Below are 16,670 nucleotides of genomic sequence, written 5' to 3' on the forward strand. Positions count from 1 at the left end.
CTGAATCCAGCCCAAAAAGTGCAGTTTTACTATGTTATATGAAACATGCAGAAATGTTAATTGTGCCTAATCATTATATTTAAAAAAAAATACCTTTTGCCTAGAATTTCTCCTGAATAATAGTAGTGCACTTTCTGGTAAGTGAGTATACCTAGACACTCCTGTGCCTTCAGCCTTATAACTATATATCTGCAGTGTGAGGCGCTACTGTCTGTGACTGCTAGTCTCAGATTTGGTGATGTCATTACTGTGCTGCTCACTGTTCTCCTTGCTGGAGGCTCTGACATGAGGAAGGAAAACCCTGCCTCTACCAAGATGGCCGCCTCCACACAGTGCAGAATAGGGCATTGTAAGTCAGTATAGTAATAAAGAAAGATCAGCTACAGGTAGATCACAGGCAGTCATAGTAACTAGACCAGGTCCTCTGTCTGGCTTTTTGCACAGCTTCAGGCAGTTCAGCGTAAAAAAAAAATTGCAAAAAAAAAAGAAACAGACATTTGTAGAACGTGAGGTACAACAACATTACTTTAAAGCTTATGGCCCGGATTCACGTAGCACTTACGCCGACGTATCTCTATATACGCTGCGTAAGTGTCAATGTGCGCCGTCGTATCTATGCGCCGTACCCATAGAACTAGATACGCCTGAAATTATGCTTCATCCGACCAACGTAAGTTTCCTACGCTGTCGTATCTTCGGCGCATATTTACGCTGGCCGCAAGGGGCGCTTCCATTGATTTACAATTCGAATATGCAAATGAGGGAGATACGCCGATTCACGAACGTACTTGCGCCCGGCGCATTCATATACACGGTTTACGTAAGTCTTACGTCGGGCGTAAAGTTAAGCCTCATAAAGCAGGGGTAAGTCATGTTAAGGTATGGACCAGGGAACAGCCGTCGTATTTTACGTCGTTTACGTAGTAGTACGTGAATAGGGCTGGGCGTAGGTTATGTCACGTTGTAGGTAGCGATTCGACGTATTTTATGGAGCATTTTCAACGTGATTCTGAGCATGCGCACTGGGAAGCGTCCACGGGACGGCGCATGCGCCGTTCGTTCGGCCCATCATTTGCATGGGGTCACGGTTCATTTAAATGTATCACGCCCACTTCCACCTACTTTGAATTAGGCCGGCGTACGTCTAGGAATTTACGTTACGTTGGGAGCAAGTGCTTTGTGAATACTGTGCTTGCCTCTCTGTGTTACGTCGGCGTAGCGCATATGAGATGCGCTACGCCGGCAGAAATATGCGTCGATCTACGTGAATCCGGGCCAAGGACTGTAAGGCTGGGTTCACACTAAGGCTGCGATGCATCACCTTGCATGTGATTCGCACAGGAATTGTACTGCATTCCTGTGCAAATCGCATGCGATTAAGTGCAGTGTGATCTGAGCCTATCAAGTGCAGGTAGCTTTTTGTTGCCGCACTGGAATCGAATTGCATGGGTGGTCATACCCATGTGATCCGATTCTAGCAATCGTACTGCATTCTGCGACCTGCTTTTGGGGTGTGGTTAACTTTTAATTGACACTTGTGGCAGTTTGCATGAACACAGTGCGATGCGGGAAATGCAGTGATTCCTGTGCTTTTTCCGCATCTCATCAGTGTAAACCGAGCCTAAGAATAAGTATCTGCTGGATGAAGATACACTATAATTTCGATATACACAAACAGCAAGGGCTGCAGCATATCTCTTCCTCTGAATTCATCGGCCCCCAAATAAACTGATGTTTGGGTTCATAGAGTTCCCACGCAAGCTGTACCAGTCTTTTTCTTTCATTCTTGTCCCTCACAGAGAACACAAAGTAATCTAACACGCTCCTCTTTACATTCCGTAAGTTGCCATTGCGTAAGGTTTCCTCCAGGAAAAAACGGATGAGAGGCACCTGGTAGTGTTCGTAACCCAAATCCCCCAAACACATGAGGATCCGTGTGATTCGCAGATTGTTGTGGCAATTGCTACAGAAACAAAGAGGAGAGAAGGTATATTAGCATTATTTTGTGTGCTTAAGAGATTATTGGTCACAACACACTCCTTCATTTATGTAGGGTAAATGGTTTTCAACATTTTTTACAAATAAATATGTGAAAAGTGTGGCGTGCATTTGTATTCAGCCCCCCTTCCTCTGATACCCCTAACTAAAATCTAGTGGAACCAATTGTCTTCAGAAGTCGCCTAATTAGTAAATAGAGTCCACCTGTGTGTGATTTAATCTCAGTATACAATGGATATAAAAAGTCTAAGACCTGTGACGTGTCCCAGTTGATTACAGGGAGGGAGGGGGGAGAGGAGGAGTTGCCTAGGCGACCAGACCAGGAAGTGGGAGCTGGGTACCTATCAAAAATAGGTACCCCCCTCTCCAAAAAAATGACATGGCAATTGTGGCAAGTCAGGGGGAGAGGGGTACTTATGGCACTTTTGTGTGGAACTCCGCTTTAATACAAGAGATGTTCGAAGACTGTGGATTTAATAAAAGAGATGGCCAGAGACTGTGGACTTAATAAAAGAGATGGTCGGAGACTGTGGACTTCATAGAAGAATTGGTCAGAGACTGTGGACTTCATAGAAGAATTGGTCAGAGACTGTGGACTTAATACAAGAGATGACCAGAGACTGTGGACTTAACACAAGAGATGGCCAGAGACTGTGGACTTAACACAAGAGATGGCCAGAGACTGTGGACTTAACACAAGAGATGGCCAGAGACTGTGGACTTAATACAAGAGATGGTCGGAGACTGTGGACTTAATAAAAGAGATGGCCAGAGACTGTGGACTTAACACAAGAGATGGCCAGAGACTGTGGACTTCATAGAAGAATTGGTCAGAGACTGTGGACTTAATACAAGAGATGACCAGAGAATGTGGACTTAACACAAGAGATGGCCAGAGACTGTGGACTTAACACAAGAGATGGCCAGAGACTGTGGACTTAACACAAGAGATGGCCAGAGACTGTGGACTTAACACAAGAGATGGCCAGAGACTGTGGACTTAACACAAGAGATGGCCAGAGACTGTGGACTTAACACAAGAGATGGCCAGAGACTGTGGACTTCATAGAAGAATTGGTCAGAGACTGTGGACTTAATACAAGAGATGACCAGAGAATGTGGACTTAACACAAGAGATGGCCAGAGACTGTGGACTTAACACAAGAGATGGCCAGAGACTGTGGACTTAACACAAGAGATGGCCAGAGACTGTGGACTTAACACAAGAGATGGCCAGAGACTGTGGACTTAACACAAGAGATGGCCAGAGACTGTGGACTTAACACAAGAGATGGCCAGAGACTGTGGACTTAACACAAGAGATGGCCAGAGACTGTGGACTTAATAAAAGAGATGGCCAGAGACTGTGGACTTAACACAAGAGATGGCCAGAGACTGTGGACTTAATACAAGAGATGGCCAGAGACTGTGGACTTAATACAAGAGATGGCCAGAGACTGTGGACTTAATAAAATAATTGGTCAGAGACTATGGACATGCTATAAGAGTTGTTGGAGACTGGGGACATGACACAGGAGACATATTATATAAGGCTGCTAGAAATCACTGCTATAACAGGCCAATAGGGAAACACAGATTAGTGTCTGCGGGGCCCTGAGGGCCACACATAAAGTGCAGAAGCACCGCAGGTTGGGCACAAAGAATGTAGAAAGCTGAAAGCTTCTAATGACTTCCACAAGTAAGCTATTAGAAATTCAGCTCAATAGATACTGTTTCTGTTTTGATCCACGGAAGTTCTAGTCTGATGGTCTCATACTCCCCACCACCCCACATCATGAGACATCATCAAACCACAATGGAAGTCACTCACCTGTTTAGATTCCTAAATCTTTCCTGACAATTCTGTGCTAGACCGACTCTCCCACTACTCTCATCCAATAGCTGGAGGCCATAGAATCCTAACATGAGCTTATACGCCTCACACAGCCTCCTCTTGACTTCTTCATCATTCTTCATCATCTAGAAGACAAACAGCCATCACTAATTACAATGGACAGAAAATAGAGCAGTTCCAGCCAAACTCATTTCCTGTTCTGTCTGAAACCTTTCACCTAAACAGGAAGTTAGGGGGAAAAGCCTCAATGGAGACACAGACAGCATACAAAATCGTTTTAGAGGTTCATTCTACTAGAAATTATGCATTTTTTTCTAATATCTCCTGTTTATCTGCTACCTCAATTTCATCTTCATGCAGAGGAGTGGCATGTGGGTTCCTGCCTGGTTGTCGAAGTGGAAACAGCCTGCAATAGAACCAGTTCATATTTATTAACACTTCATTTCAAATGTATCACAGTGCTTGCTTATAATAGACTTGCTATGCCATCTTCACTTTTCACATTTATACTTTAAATCTGACCTCCAGCCTTCCTTTCAGTCTTGCACAGTTGTACGGGCTCCTTTCATAGTTGGTAAGGTTGAATAAAAAGACACTAGTCCATGCAGTCCAACCTTTCCTGGACCGAAATTACTTACTCTGATTTCACTGGACACTGTGAGCTTCTCACCATGTGCATAAGGCCTCGTACACACGACGGGACATGTCCGATGAAAACGGTCCGTGGACCGTTTTCATCGGACATGTCCGCTGCCGGATTTTGGTCTGATGGCTGTACACACCATCAGACCAAATTTCCCGCGGACAGCGAACGCAGTGACGTGGCCGCGCCAATGACGCGGCGACGTGCGCGACCCTGGAAGGTCAATGCTTCCACGCATGCGTCGAATTACTTCAACGCATGCGAGGGCTTTCGGCCGAGCGGACATGTCCGGTGAGTCGTACAGACGACCGAACATGTCCGACGGACAGGCTTCCAGCGGACATGTTTCTTAGCATGCTAAGAAACATTTGTCCGCTGGAAACCTGTCTGATCCGCCGGAAAATTGTCCGGTCGGCCGTACACACGACCGAACATGTCCGCGGAAACTGGTCCGCGGACCAGTTTCAGCAGACATGTTCGGTCGTGTGTACGAGGCCTTAGAAGCTGAAGCAAGTCCTATAGAGCCCGCCTAATTTCCTGGCTGGAGGATATCAAGCCCTTTCCTCCCCTGCTTTATTGCCCCTGGCCCACCCTGTTCATTCATTAGGTTCATCATCACCTAGGGTGGTCCGCATGCAAATATGGCAGTCTGCATGCAAATACAGGAATACCTGTCCCTCCCAAGACTGACATCCACCCATCATGGCATTTTGCTATTTGCATAAATCGTCCCAAGGGTCAGTCTAATGCTTGCGTCAGGGCTGTGGCTCTTGAGATGGGTTAACAGGACAGGTTCCACTCAGAACAATCCTCGCCATGGTCGACCAAAGAAGTTGGGCACTGATAGGCGACACTTATGGGCACTGATGGGCATGGATGGGCACCGATAAACGGCACTGATGGGCATCACTGATATAGAGGCACTGGAAGGCATTGCTGATGGACACTGATTGGCATCATATGTGGGCACTGATTGGCATCCCTGGTGACCATGGGTGGCATACCTGGTGGTCATCAGTGGTGGGCATCCTCAGGGGGCTGCCCTGATAATCATTAAGCACAGAACCCCCTGTGAGGAGAGCCGCCGATTGGCTCTCCTCTACTCACGACAGTAAGACGTGAGTGAGGAAAAGCTAGTACACGGCTTTTCCTGTTTTCATCGTGATCAGCTGTGATTGTCAGAGGCTCTTTGCCGAGATCAGTGTTGCGAGATCAGACTGACAAACAGCACCACCGATCGGCGTGTGCACTTGTTATCCTGATCATGTCATATGACGTCCAGTCAGGAGAACACAACCACTCGCTTCTGGCGAGTGTCCCCATAGAAACCCGCTTCCTATGGTGGCACTCATGTGGGCTCCCTCCTGAGTCGCTCTGCCTGTGTCTATAGACACAGACAGCTGGGCTTGACCCCGCCCCCTGACTGACTTTGAATGATAGCAGTGGAAGCCAATGGCTCCTGCTGCCTCAACAAAGCCTGTGAGACCAGGAAGTGAGGGGAGAGAGCTGATCAATGAAGGACCGGGGGGGGGGGTGGGGTGGGGTGGTGCAATAAATACATTAAGGTAAAAAATGTTTAGGCTTTATAATCATGTTAAAACTGCAGTAATTTAAAATAACATATGTATATGTTCCAGCCTATGGGAAACATCTGAGTGTTTTATTTTTTTATTTTAAATCTGATATAAGTAACTGGATATTCAATAAAGAAAAATAAAAAATAAAATAAAACAGACAGTATTTGGGGAGGAATGGGCAGCAGCCAGTCAGAACAGCTGTTACACTTACCACTGAATGTAGTCATGATTCTCCTCTAGTATGTCATACCGATCCTTCCAATTCCTAAGCAGGTCCTCTATGTACAAACCTGAGTGTGAAACAAATTAAAAGTAATTCAAGTGTGAATGAAAAATGATGATGCTGTCCAAAGCAACCAATTATTAGACCATAGCTGTCCTTTCTATTGGAGCTCAGAGAATGAAAGCAATCTGATTGGCTGGTATGGGGAGCACCTGACTACAAAAATGGGCCACATTAACCTTTCCTGTCCCCTCTCCTGAGATATGTTTGGTATTTGTCCACACCTAAGGACACCCTGGTATTAAACATTTCCAAAGGAGTTGTAAAGGAAAAAAATGTTTTTGCCTAAAATTAATGGGGCAGATTCACGTACATCGGCGCATATTTGCGTCGGGCGTAGCGTATCTAAGATACACTACGCCGCCATAACTTACTTTTTTTTTTGGAATCCTCAAAGAATTCGCGCCGTAAGTTACGGCGGCGTAGTGTATCTTTGGCGGCGTAAGGGCGTGGAATTCAAATGGATGTGATGGGGGCGTGTTTTATGTAAATACGTTGTGACCCGACGTAAACAACGTTTTTTTTGAACAGCGCATTCGCCGTCCGTGGGGGTATCCCAGTGCGCATGCTCGAAATTAAACCGGAACAAGCCAATGTTTACGAAGGTGACGTCATTCTATGCAAATCCCTATTCGCGAAACGACTTACGCAAACAACGTATAAAATTCAAAAGGCGACGCGGGAACGACGGTCATACTTATCATTGAGTACGCCTCATAATAGCAGGGGTAACTATACGCCGGAAAAAGCCGAACGCAAACGACGTAAAAAAATGCGCCGGACGTACTGTACGTTCGTGGATCGCCGTAACTAGCTAATTTGCATACTCGACGCGGAATTCGACAGAAACGCCACCTAGCGGCCGCCGAAAAAATGCACCTAAGATCCGACGGCGTACTAAGACGTACGCCTGTCGGATCGCTCCCAGATGCTCGTTCATGTAAGAACTACATTTCCCAGTTTGCATTGCGGCACGCCCAGTAATTCACACCTCCTTGAAGTCTCTAGGGCCTCGTACACACGACCGAACATGTCCGCTGAAACTGGTCCGTCGGACCAGTTTCCGTGGACATGTCCGACCGTGTGTAGGGCCGACCGGACAGTTTTCCGGCCTAGCGGACAGGTTTCCAGCGGACAAATGTTTCTTAGAAACATGTCCGCTGGAAGCCTGTCCGTCGGACATGTCCGCTGGCCCGAGAACCCGTGCATGGCGTCGAAGTGATTCGACGCATGCGTGGAAGCATTGAACTTCCGGGTTCGCGCACGTCGCCGCGTCATCGTCGCCGCCACGTCACCGCGTTATATGGGCGCAAGTTCTTTATGAATAAAGAACTTGCGCCCAAAGTTAGATACGCGGAGGTATCTGAATCCAGCCCCCAGTGTGCATGAGGCCAGTGATATAGAAACAGAGAGGTTCCCCACTCTTTACCAAACAAATACATTTTTGACTGCAGTTGTACTGTTTCCTCACCACTTCAAAAAGTTAATAACCTTCAAAAAGTTTTACTTTGAACTTTATACAACATGCTGAAAAAAGAGCTAAAAAGCAGTTAAACAAGCTTTATTTATGTACAAAACTATAAAGTTATCTCACAAAATGATCTCCCCTTCCGTACTAACCATTTGGCCTGAACTGCATCTGGTTTTTGTAAAACATCAGATTGGGCATCTCATCCTGCATGAAAAGGTCAGAAAAGACATTTAATAATGTAGAAATAGCACCAAAAACACAGAAACAATAGTGCGCATTTGCTTTTCTTTCTTTTTTTTGTCCTACCTAAAACACACCGACACTAACTGACACTGATGCTAATTAAAAAAAAATCCTGCCCAAAATATACTAACCCTGACCTACTTGACCCAAACACTAACCCTGGCACTGACTTAGATCAAACCTTGATCTAGGTATTTTTTTTCTTTCTTTTTTTTTTCACAAACACTTTTTTTTGACTTTCTGCATCTGTATAGAGAAAAACAAAAGGGCTTCCCTGTGACTGATTCCCAGTGCCAATCAGAGGCTACCACAGCAATCAGGTGACCTGGAAAACGGGAGATCTGGGTCCCGATCGTAAGTACAGGGCCCTTGGTGAAACCCCAGTCTCTGTGCTGGGAGTGCACTGTGCGGTGCGCTCCCAGCACAAAGGGAAATTAATTGGCTCCTGTTAATTGGTCCGACTATGTGAATGTATGAATGTGAGTAAGATTGTAAGCTCCTTGGGGGCAGGGACTGATGTCAATGTACAATGTACCGTATATACTTGAGTATAATCCGACCCGAATATAAGCTGAGGCACCTACTTGTACCACAAAAAACTGGGGAAACGTATTGACTCGAGTATAAGTCTAGGGTGTCCATCTGCATACCTCACTGTGCCTTACTGTGTCCATGCCTCACTGTGCCCATGCCTCACTGTGCCCATGCCTCACTGTGCCCATGCCTCACTGTGCCCATGACTAGACTGACGTTTAACATGGGAGTCTATAGAAGGGGTGCCTGGATTTGAAAAATTGGTGCTCCCCAGCCGTAGGTCTCCCAGACAACAAACTTTGCACACTTGTAGAGGAGAAATGGGGCTACATGTGTGCTAAGTTCCTGGGTCCAGGGGACCTACGACCGGCCGGTACCGGGTCCCCAAATTCACCGGAGAAATTACCGTTTAACATGGGAGTCTATGTAAGGGGTGCCGGCTTTGAAAAATCGGTGCTCCACGGACGTAGGTCTCCCGGACAACAAACTTTGCACATTTGTAGAGGAAGAGTGGGGCTACATATGTGCCAAGTTTGGGGTCCAGGGGACCTATGGTCCAAAGTCTGGAAGATCAGGGACAAGCAAAAAGGTGACTCGAGTATAAGCCGAGGGGGGCATTTTCAGCACAAAAAAATGTACTGAAAAACTCGGCTTGTGAAAAAATCCCAGTGCGCATGCTCAAAATTCCGACGCAAATCGTCATTGCTTTCGACGTGAACGTAAATTACGTACAGCCCTATTCACAAACGACTTACGCAAACGACGTAATAAATTCAAATTTCGAATCGGGAATGACGTCCATACTTAACATTGGCTGCGCCACCTAATAGCAGGAGCAACGTTACGCCGAAAAAGCCTTACGCAAACGACGTAAAAAACTACCGCCGGGCGCACGTACGTTCGTGAATCGACGTAACTAGGTAATTTGCATATTCTACGCCGAAAACAACGGAAGCGCCCCTAGTGGTCAACGTAATATTGCACACAATTATACGGCGCCGCATTCAAGTTACGTCGGCGGAGGAAGCCTATTTTTTAGACGTATCTGCCTTTGAGAATTGGCGCAACGATACGCCGACGCAGATTTGAAATTACTATGCTGAATCTAGCCCGGTATGTGTATAGCGGTGCATAAATTGAGAGCGCTTTGTAAGTACCTGTAATAAATAAATAAGATGCTAGAATATAAACAGATTGTATTAAGTTCTTATTTGTAAAAGGATTACACATTGGTGTCTAGATTTGCATAAGCTATTTTTGCTTACAATACAATAAAATGAATAAAAAATAGATGGGAGGGTTGAAGAAGACATTTCAAACACAAACCCGAATACATTATTTTCCACAACAAACTCTTTTATAGCCTAACTCGACTTTAAACCTATTTTACATTCAATTTTGCAGTTGTCCCCTGCAGTGCCTCTTCTTTGCCACAAAATGCCAGCAGTCTTTTGGGTTGAATGACATCATTCAACCCACTTCCTGTGAGCCCAGGCCATCATGGACAAGCTCCGTGGGCTCACAGTATTTCTGAACAGTACAGAATTTACACATTATGTTACGATCGCTGTGCTGCATAGGAATAGGCACAACTCCCCACTGTCCTTGAGGGAGACGATGGGGGCTTCAATGGAGAGTGGGAGTAAAAATATAGAGCTGGGCTTAAACTGTTCAGCTACCAGCCAGTGCAATATAAAAAGGAAGGTTTGGACTACAGGAATGATGTTGTGAAATGAAACTGACTGGTCACTAGACGGTTCGTTTCGTTCCAAATGAAAATTTGGAAACATTTTCAATATTTGGATGTATCCTAATCTCCCAAATAGAATTTAAACAAATCCGAAATAACGAAATTCGAATTTGAATTGTTTTTTAATAGTTTTTTCATTTCCAGTTTTCGAATTTGAAAAGTTTCGAATTCAAATAGTTTTCCAATTTCCAAAGAGAATGAAATAGAATAGAAAATAAAGGAATAGAATAGAAAAAAATTTAAAATCTATTTTATAATATATTCTATTTCTTTATTTTTTATTTTCTATTCGAAATTGATTCGAAAACATTTCAAATCAATTTAAAAATGAATAAACAAAACGAATCCCGAAAACGAATTAACCACTTGGGATCCGCGCTATAGACGAAAGACGTCCACAGCGCGTCTTTGGACGTCCTTTTGTTTGCATTCCCCGCGCGCGCCGCTGGGGGCACGCAGCAGGGAAACACTGTGCCCGGCGCACCGCTCGGGATCCGATGCGTGTGCCTGGCGGCCGTGATGTCCACTAGGTACGCGCAATCAGCGGTGACACAGCAGGGATGTGGATCTCTGTGTGTAAACACAGAGCTCCATGTGCTGTCAGGGAGAGAGGAGACCGATCTGTGTCCCTTTACATAGGGACACAGCATCGGTTCACCTCCCTCAGTCAGTCCCCTCCCCCCACACAGTTAGAACACACCCAGGGAATACATTTAACCCCTTCCTCACCCCCTAGTGTTAACCCCTTCCCTGCCAGTCACATTTATACAGTAATTAGTGCATTTTTATAGCACTGATCGCTGTATAAATGTGAATGGTCCCAAAATGGTGTCAAAAGTGTCCGATATGTCCGCCGCAATATCGCAGGCCTTACAGAAAAATCGCAGATCGCCGCCATTACTAGTAAAAAAAAACAAAAAAACATAAATCTATCCCCTATTTTGTAGGCGCTATAACTTTTGCGCAAACTAATTAATATACGCTTATTGCGGATTTTTTAAACAAAAATATGTAGAAGAATACGTATCGGCCTAAACCGAGGGAAATTATTATTTTTTTTTTTAATTGGGATATTATTATAACAAAAAGTAAAAAATATTGTGGTTTTTTTTCAAAAATTTCTGTCTTTTTTTGTTTATAGCGCAAAAAATATAAATCGCAGAGATGATCAAATACCACCAAAAGAAAGCTCTATTTGTGGGAAAAAAATGATAAAAATATAATGTGGGTACAGTGTTGTATGACCGCGCAATTGTCATTCAAAATGCGTCAGCGCTGAAAGCTGAAAATTGTTCTGGGCACGAAGGGGGTTTAAGTGCCCAGTAATGAAGTGGTTAAACTAATTTAACGAAATAAATAGTCTACTAGTCGCTTATTGCAAAGTTATGAGAAGCAAAATAAAAATGAATGTTTTGTTTTAACTTAGCAGGTTTAGTCCCATACCCATCAATGTGGGGAGAAGATTTAAATAAGCTTACCGGGCTACTCTGGTAAGTGGAACCTAAAGGCTGGAATCCGTGTCTGTAGTCCTGCATATTCCGGGCAGCGTCAGAAAACATATACTATAAAGAAGAGAAAGAACACCTAAAGGGGTTACTTTACAATCAGTCTTTGGTGTTTGTAAACCTCAGACATGAAATATGAACAAAGCATATCCCTAGTGTGTACTTGTCTCAATCCAGAGCACTAAGTGTCATTTCTGTCTGCTGCCTCGTTCCTCTACTATCTGACTTCAGATAAGGTGACAGGGGAGGGACCGGCTCCAGCTGATTGACAGCCTCACCTCTGTTTCTGTGTGCAGGGAGGGGTTGTGTATCTTCAACCCAATCAGCTCTCAGAGTTCTCCTCACTGAGCACAGCAAAGTGTAACTTCAGCTCTCCGCCCCCTTTTTGTGAACTCTCAGACAAGTTTTAAAGATTCAGCACAGAACGGCTGTAGAAAAGAGAAGACTGCACATTAACCACTTCAGCCACTTCAGTAATGCATCCGCAGATGCTGCTAGAGTGCTGACTAGTGGCGGTAGAATTTTTTTTGGGGGGGGTGGCGGCAAACATAATACCAGAACCCCCCCCCTCCCATCGGTTGGTCGTCGGTAGCTCTTACCCCATGGACAGTGGCTTCCTCTACTCGACGGTTGCGGACTCCCTTTCCCCTGCTCTCTACGGGTCGTGACGGCGTCGGTAGCTACCGTTTCCTCCTTGGAGTCTTCTCTTTTCGGCCAATCAGAAAACATGTCTCACACCCGCTTCTGATTGGCTGGATTGAGGATCAGTGTTTCAACAGTGAATATTCATTTGCTGTTGTAACACATCTGGGTGGGCTCCATTCGCATTCTCTGCGACCTGAGCCCACCCTATTTTAAAGCCTATTAGAGCCTCTCTTCACAAAAAATTAAAAAAAGGTCTGTAATTCATGCGCCCGGTGCCCTGAAAGGGACCGGACGCATGAATAGGGGGTGGCCGCGGCGTGGAGAGAGGAGGCGGCACCCGGGCGCCCCTAAGGAACGGGCTGCCACTGGTGCTGAAAGGGGATGGAGCCCTTGCTGGCTCCTGCAAAGGTTCAAAGAAGGAAAGGGTGAGGCCACGCCTCCAACGCGTTTCACTCCACCCCCCGGGGCTTAGTCATGGGGAACAAGTCTTGTGTATAAGAAATGGGGAGTGTGTTTCTCACTGGAAGGGGAAGGTCCAGGCAGCAAGAAAAAAACATTATCGGAAGTTCTATCCGTTCTCAACTAAAGAGCGTCCAACGTTTAGTTGCTCCTACTTGCTAGACATTGTATTACCTGGTATTGTTTAGGCTTTCTTTCTTTCCGGTTTCTGGGTGTCTCTTGTGCCTAAGGGATGTAAAGGAACATATTAAAGAGGAACTGCAGTCTGCTCACATAACTTGTAATAAAAACATCTTTGCCATTCTGAAGCTTCCCTCCAACCACTTTGCATATTATTTTATATATACTGTGAATCTGTACTTCTGCAGAAATCTCCCTCCGCTGAGTCTGGCTGCATTCATTTTAACTGTGGGCAGCTGAAGCTGATTCCTGTTCACTTCCTGTATTTTCACAGACACACCTGCAGCTCTCATTGGCCCTCTTATTACTCATCCCCCCTCCCTTCCTGGCAAACTCTCACTAGAGTGAGAGAGAGAGAGAGAGAGAAAGAGCTGTGAATGATGTCATAAGCCTAATCTTTTTTTTTTTATAAAGCGTAACCATATGGAGATTTTTAAGTACCGAAGGCGCCAATTCATGAGTGCGTGCAATTTTAAATACCGTATTTATCGGCGTATAACACGCATCCTAACTTTAAGAGGGAAATTTCAGGAAAAAAACTTTCCACAGCTACCTGCGTATAACATGCAGGCACAGTTTACCCTCTATTTTCAGGGTAAAAAAGTGAGTGTTATACGCCAATAAATACAGAGGGGCAGATCCACAAAAGGATTACTCCGGCGTATCTACTGATACGCCGGCGTAATTATAAATTTCCTGCGTCGTATCTTTGTTTTGTATCCACAAAACAAGATACAACGGCATCTAGGTTCGATCCGACAGGCGTACGTCTTAGTACGCCGTCGGATCTAAGATGCAATTTTTCGGCGGCCGCTAGGTGGCGTTCCCGTCGAAATCTGCGTCGAGTATGCAAATTAGCTATTTACGGCGATCCACAAACGTACGTCGGCCCGGCGCATTTTTTTCCAACGTTTGCGTTTGGCTTTTTCCGGCGTATAGTTAAAGCTGCTATATGGTGGCGCACTCAATGTTAATTATGGCCGTCGTTCCCGCGTACAATTTTGATTTTTTTACGTCGTTTGCGTAAGTCGTTCGCGAATAGGAATTTGCGTAGAATGACGTCACCGTCGTAAGCATTGGCTTGTTCCGGTTAAATTTCGAGCATGCGCACTGGGATACCCCCAGGGACGGCGCATGCGCAGTTAAAAAACACTTTGTTTACGTCGGGTCACAACGTATTTACATAAAACACGCCCCCATTACATCCATTGGAATTCTGCGCCCTTACGCCGCAAGAGATACACTACGCCGCCGTAACTTACGGCGCAAATTCGTTGAGGATTCAAAGCAAAACAAAGTAAGTTACAGCGGCGTAGTGTATCTTGGATACGCTACGCCCGGCGCATTAATGCGCCGTTGTACGAGTATCTACCCCAGTTTATTATTATGTTATACTTGGAAAGGCTAATGCTATTTTGTAATTTTTTTTATCATAATAAGTTAATGTTTGGGGGTTCTGAGTAATTTTCTAGCAAAAGTAATGAGTGACTTTTACGTTACCTTGGGGTAGAGCACTTCTTTGCTACACACTGAAGACCTCTCTGTCGCTGCACTACTGTCATCTTCATCCTCCTCCTCCCAGGTGGAGTCGTAAGAAATGGTTGAAGCAGAGCCGCCCATTCTGTGAATTAAAACACATTTAACTTATTATGATAAAAAAAATTACAAAATAGCATTAGCCTTTCCAAGTATAACATAATAATAAAATATAAAAAATAAAATAAAATAAATAAAAATACATAATAAATAAAATAACAAAATAACATGAGCCTTTCTAAGTATAATATAATAATAAAATAACAAAACAAATAAATAATAAATTAATTAAATAACATTAGCCTTTCCAAGTATAACATAATAATAAAATAACAAAATAAATAAAAAATAAATAAAATAACAAGATAAATAAATAATAAATTAATTAAATAACATTAGCCTCTCCAAGTATAACATAATAATAAAATAACGAAATAAATAAATTAATTAAATAACATTAGCTTTTCCAAGTATAACATAATAATAAAATAACAAATTAAATAAATAAATAACAAAATAACATTAGCCTTTCCAAGTATAACATAATAATAAAATAATAAAATAACAAAATAAATAAATAAAATGACAAAATAACATTAGCATTTGCAAGTGTAACATAATGATAAAATAGCAAAATAAATAAATAAAATAAAGAATAAATAAATAAATAAAATAACAAAATAACATTAGCCTTTCCAAGTATAACATAATAATAAAATAACAAAATAAATAAATAATAAATAAACTTTGTTCCCCATTCTGATGCTCGGTTTGAGCTTTAGCAAGTCATCTTCGCCACAACTAGATGCCTAAACGCATTGATGTGTTGCCATGTGATTGACTGATTAGCAATTTGTGTTACCGAGCAATTGAACAGGTATACCTAATAAAGTGGCCGGTGAGCATATAAGCACGCTGGCTGCGTCTAGGGCAGGCTTAGGCAACATGGGGCAAGCCGTCCTATCTTAGATAGGTTTAAGTGTATCTCAGTTTGAGAATACACTTAAACTTAGGACAGCGCAAATTCCGAGTTAGGTCGGCGTATCTACTGATACGCCAGCCTAACTCCTACTGAATCTGGCCCAAAATCAGCCCCAAAGGGTGGCGCCATCCGAATGGAACTTCCCCTTTATAGTGCCGTCGTACGTGTTGTACGTCACCGCGCTTTGCTCAAGCATTTTTTTTTTCACGATCGTGTGTAGGCAAGGCAGGCTTGACAAGAATCACGTCGAGAAAAACGTAGTTTTTTTCCATGACATTAAAAACAGTCGTGTGTACGCGGCACTACAGGGGGGAGTCTGCATGTGATTGCTTACTAAGAGAAAATACAGACAATCCGACAAGACAGCTTGATAAATAAGGCTCGGATGTAAATATAAATAACACTCGACCCCTTGACGTTGTGTAGTAGCGGAAGAAGTTCAAGTAAAGCAGGTGGGAGGAGAGGTAGTGCGAGTCAGAAAGACCCCGGAAATAAACTCACCTGCAGTCCGGTGACACACCGCAAAAGTTATCACAAGTTCTCTTACTAAAACACAACCGACAAAGGCAGAGGAGGAGGTCAGGAGAACAGGGAGGGGTGGATGACACTTCCCCACTTTCACTTTCATTTCATTTCAAGCTTTTAACCCTTTCTTTCGCTAAAGGCGTTGTTTTGGGTGTTTTTTTGCATGTTAAAATGCAAATTTTTCACCTAAAAATGACTTAAAACTCACAAAACATGATATTTTTTCTAAAAGCAGCGACCCTGTATAATAAAATGGTGACAGTTGCCAATTTTTTATTTAACATGATACCGTATATACTCGAGTATAAGCCGAGGCACCTAATTTTACCACAAAAAACTGGGAAAACGTATTGACTCGAGTATAAGCCTAGAGTATCCATCTGCATGCCTCACTGTGCCCATGCCTCACTGTGCCCATGACTAGACTGATGTTTAACATGGGAGTCTATGGAAGGGGTACCCAGCTTTGAAAAATCGGTGCTCC

At 43.9% G+C, this 16,670-nt stretch overlaps 1 protein-coding gene across 1 annotated transcript in view; it reads right to left on the reverse strand.

The window, feature by feature from the left end:
- Window positions 1-16,239, reverse strand: part of LOC120919499 (opioid growth factor receptor-like) — a 41,070-nt gene extending 24,831 nt beyond the window's left edge. Inside the window, exons 1-8 of the mRNA XM_040331695.1 lie at window positions 16,163-16,239; window positions 14,644-14,764; window positions 13,138-13,188; window positions 11,833-11,916; window positions 7,977-8,031; window positions 6,285-6,363; window positions 4,193-4,259; window positions 3,830-3,978 (exon numbers count right to left, since the gene is read on the reverse strand). Coding sequence (XP_040187629.1) covers window positions 3,830-3,978; window positions 4,193-4,259; window positions 6,285-6,363; window positions 7,977-8,031; window positions 11,833-11,916; window positions 13,138-13,188; window positions 14,644-14,763 — 605 coding nt within the window. The 5' untranslated portion in view covers window position 14,764; window positions 16,163-16,239. The remainder of the gene's footprint in view (window positions 1-3,829; window positions 3,979-4,192; window positions 4,260-6,284; window positions 6,364-7,976; window positions 8,032-11,832; window positions 11,917-13,137; window positions 13,189-14,643; window positions 14,765-16,162) is intronic.
- Window positions 16,240-16,670: the final 431 nt, after the last annotated feature.

This window comes from Rana temporaria, chromosome 12, assembly GCF_905171775.1.
Source record: "Rana temporaria chromosome 12, aRanTem1.1, whole genome shotgun sequence".
Classification (NCBI taxonomy): domain Eukaryota; kingdom Metazoa; phylum Chordata; class Amphibia; order Anura; family Ranidae; genus Rana; species Rana temporaria.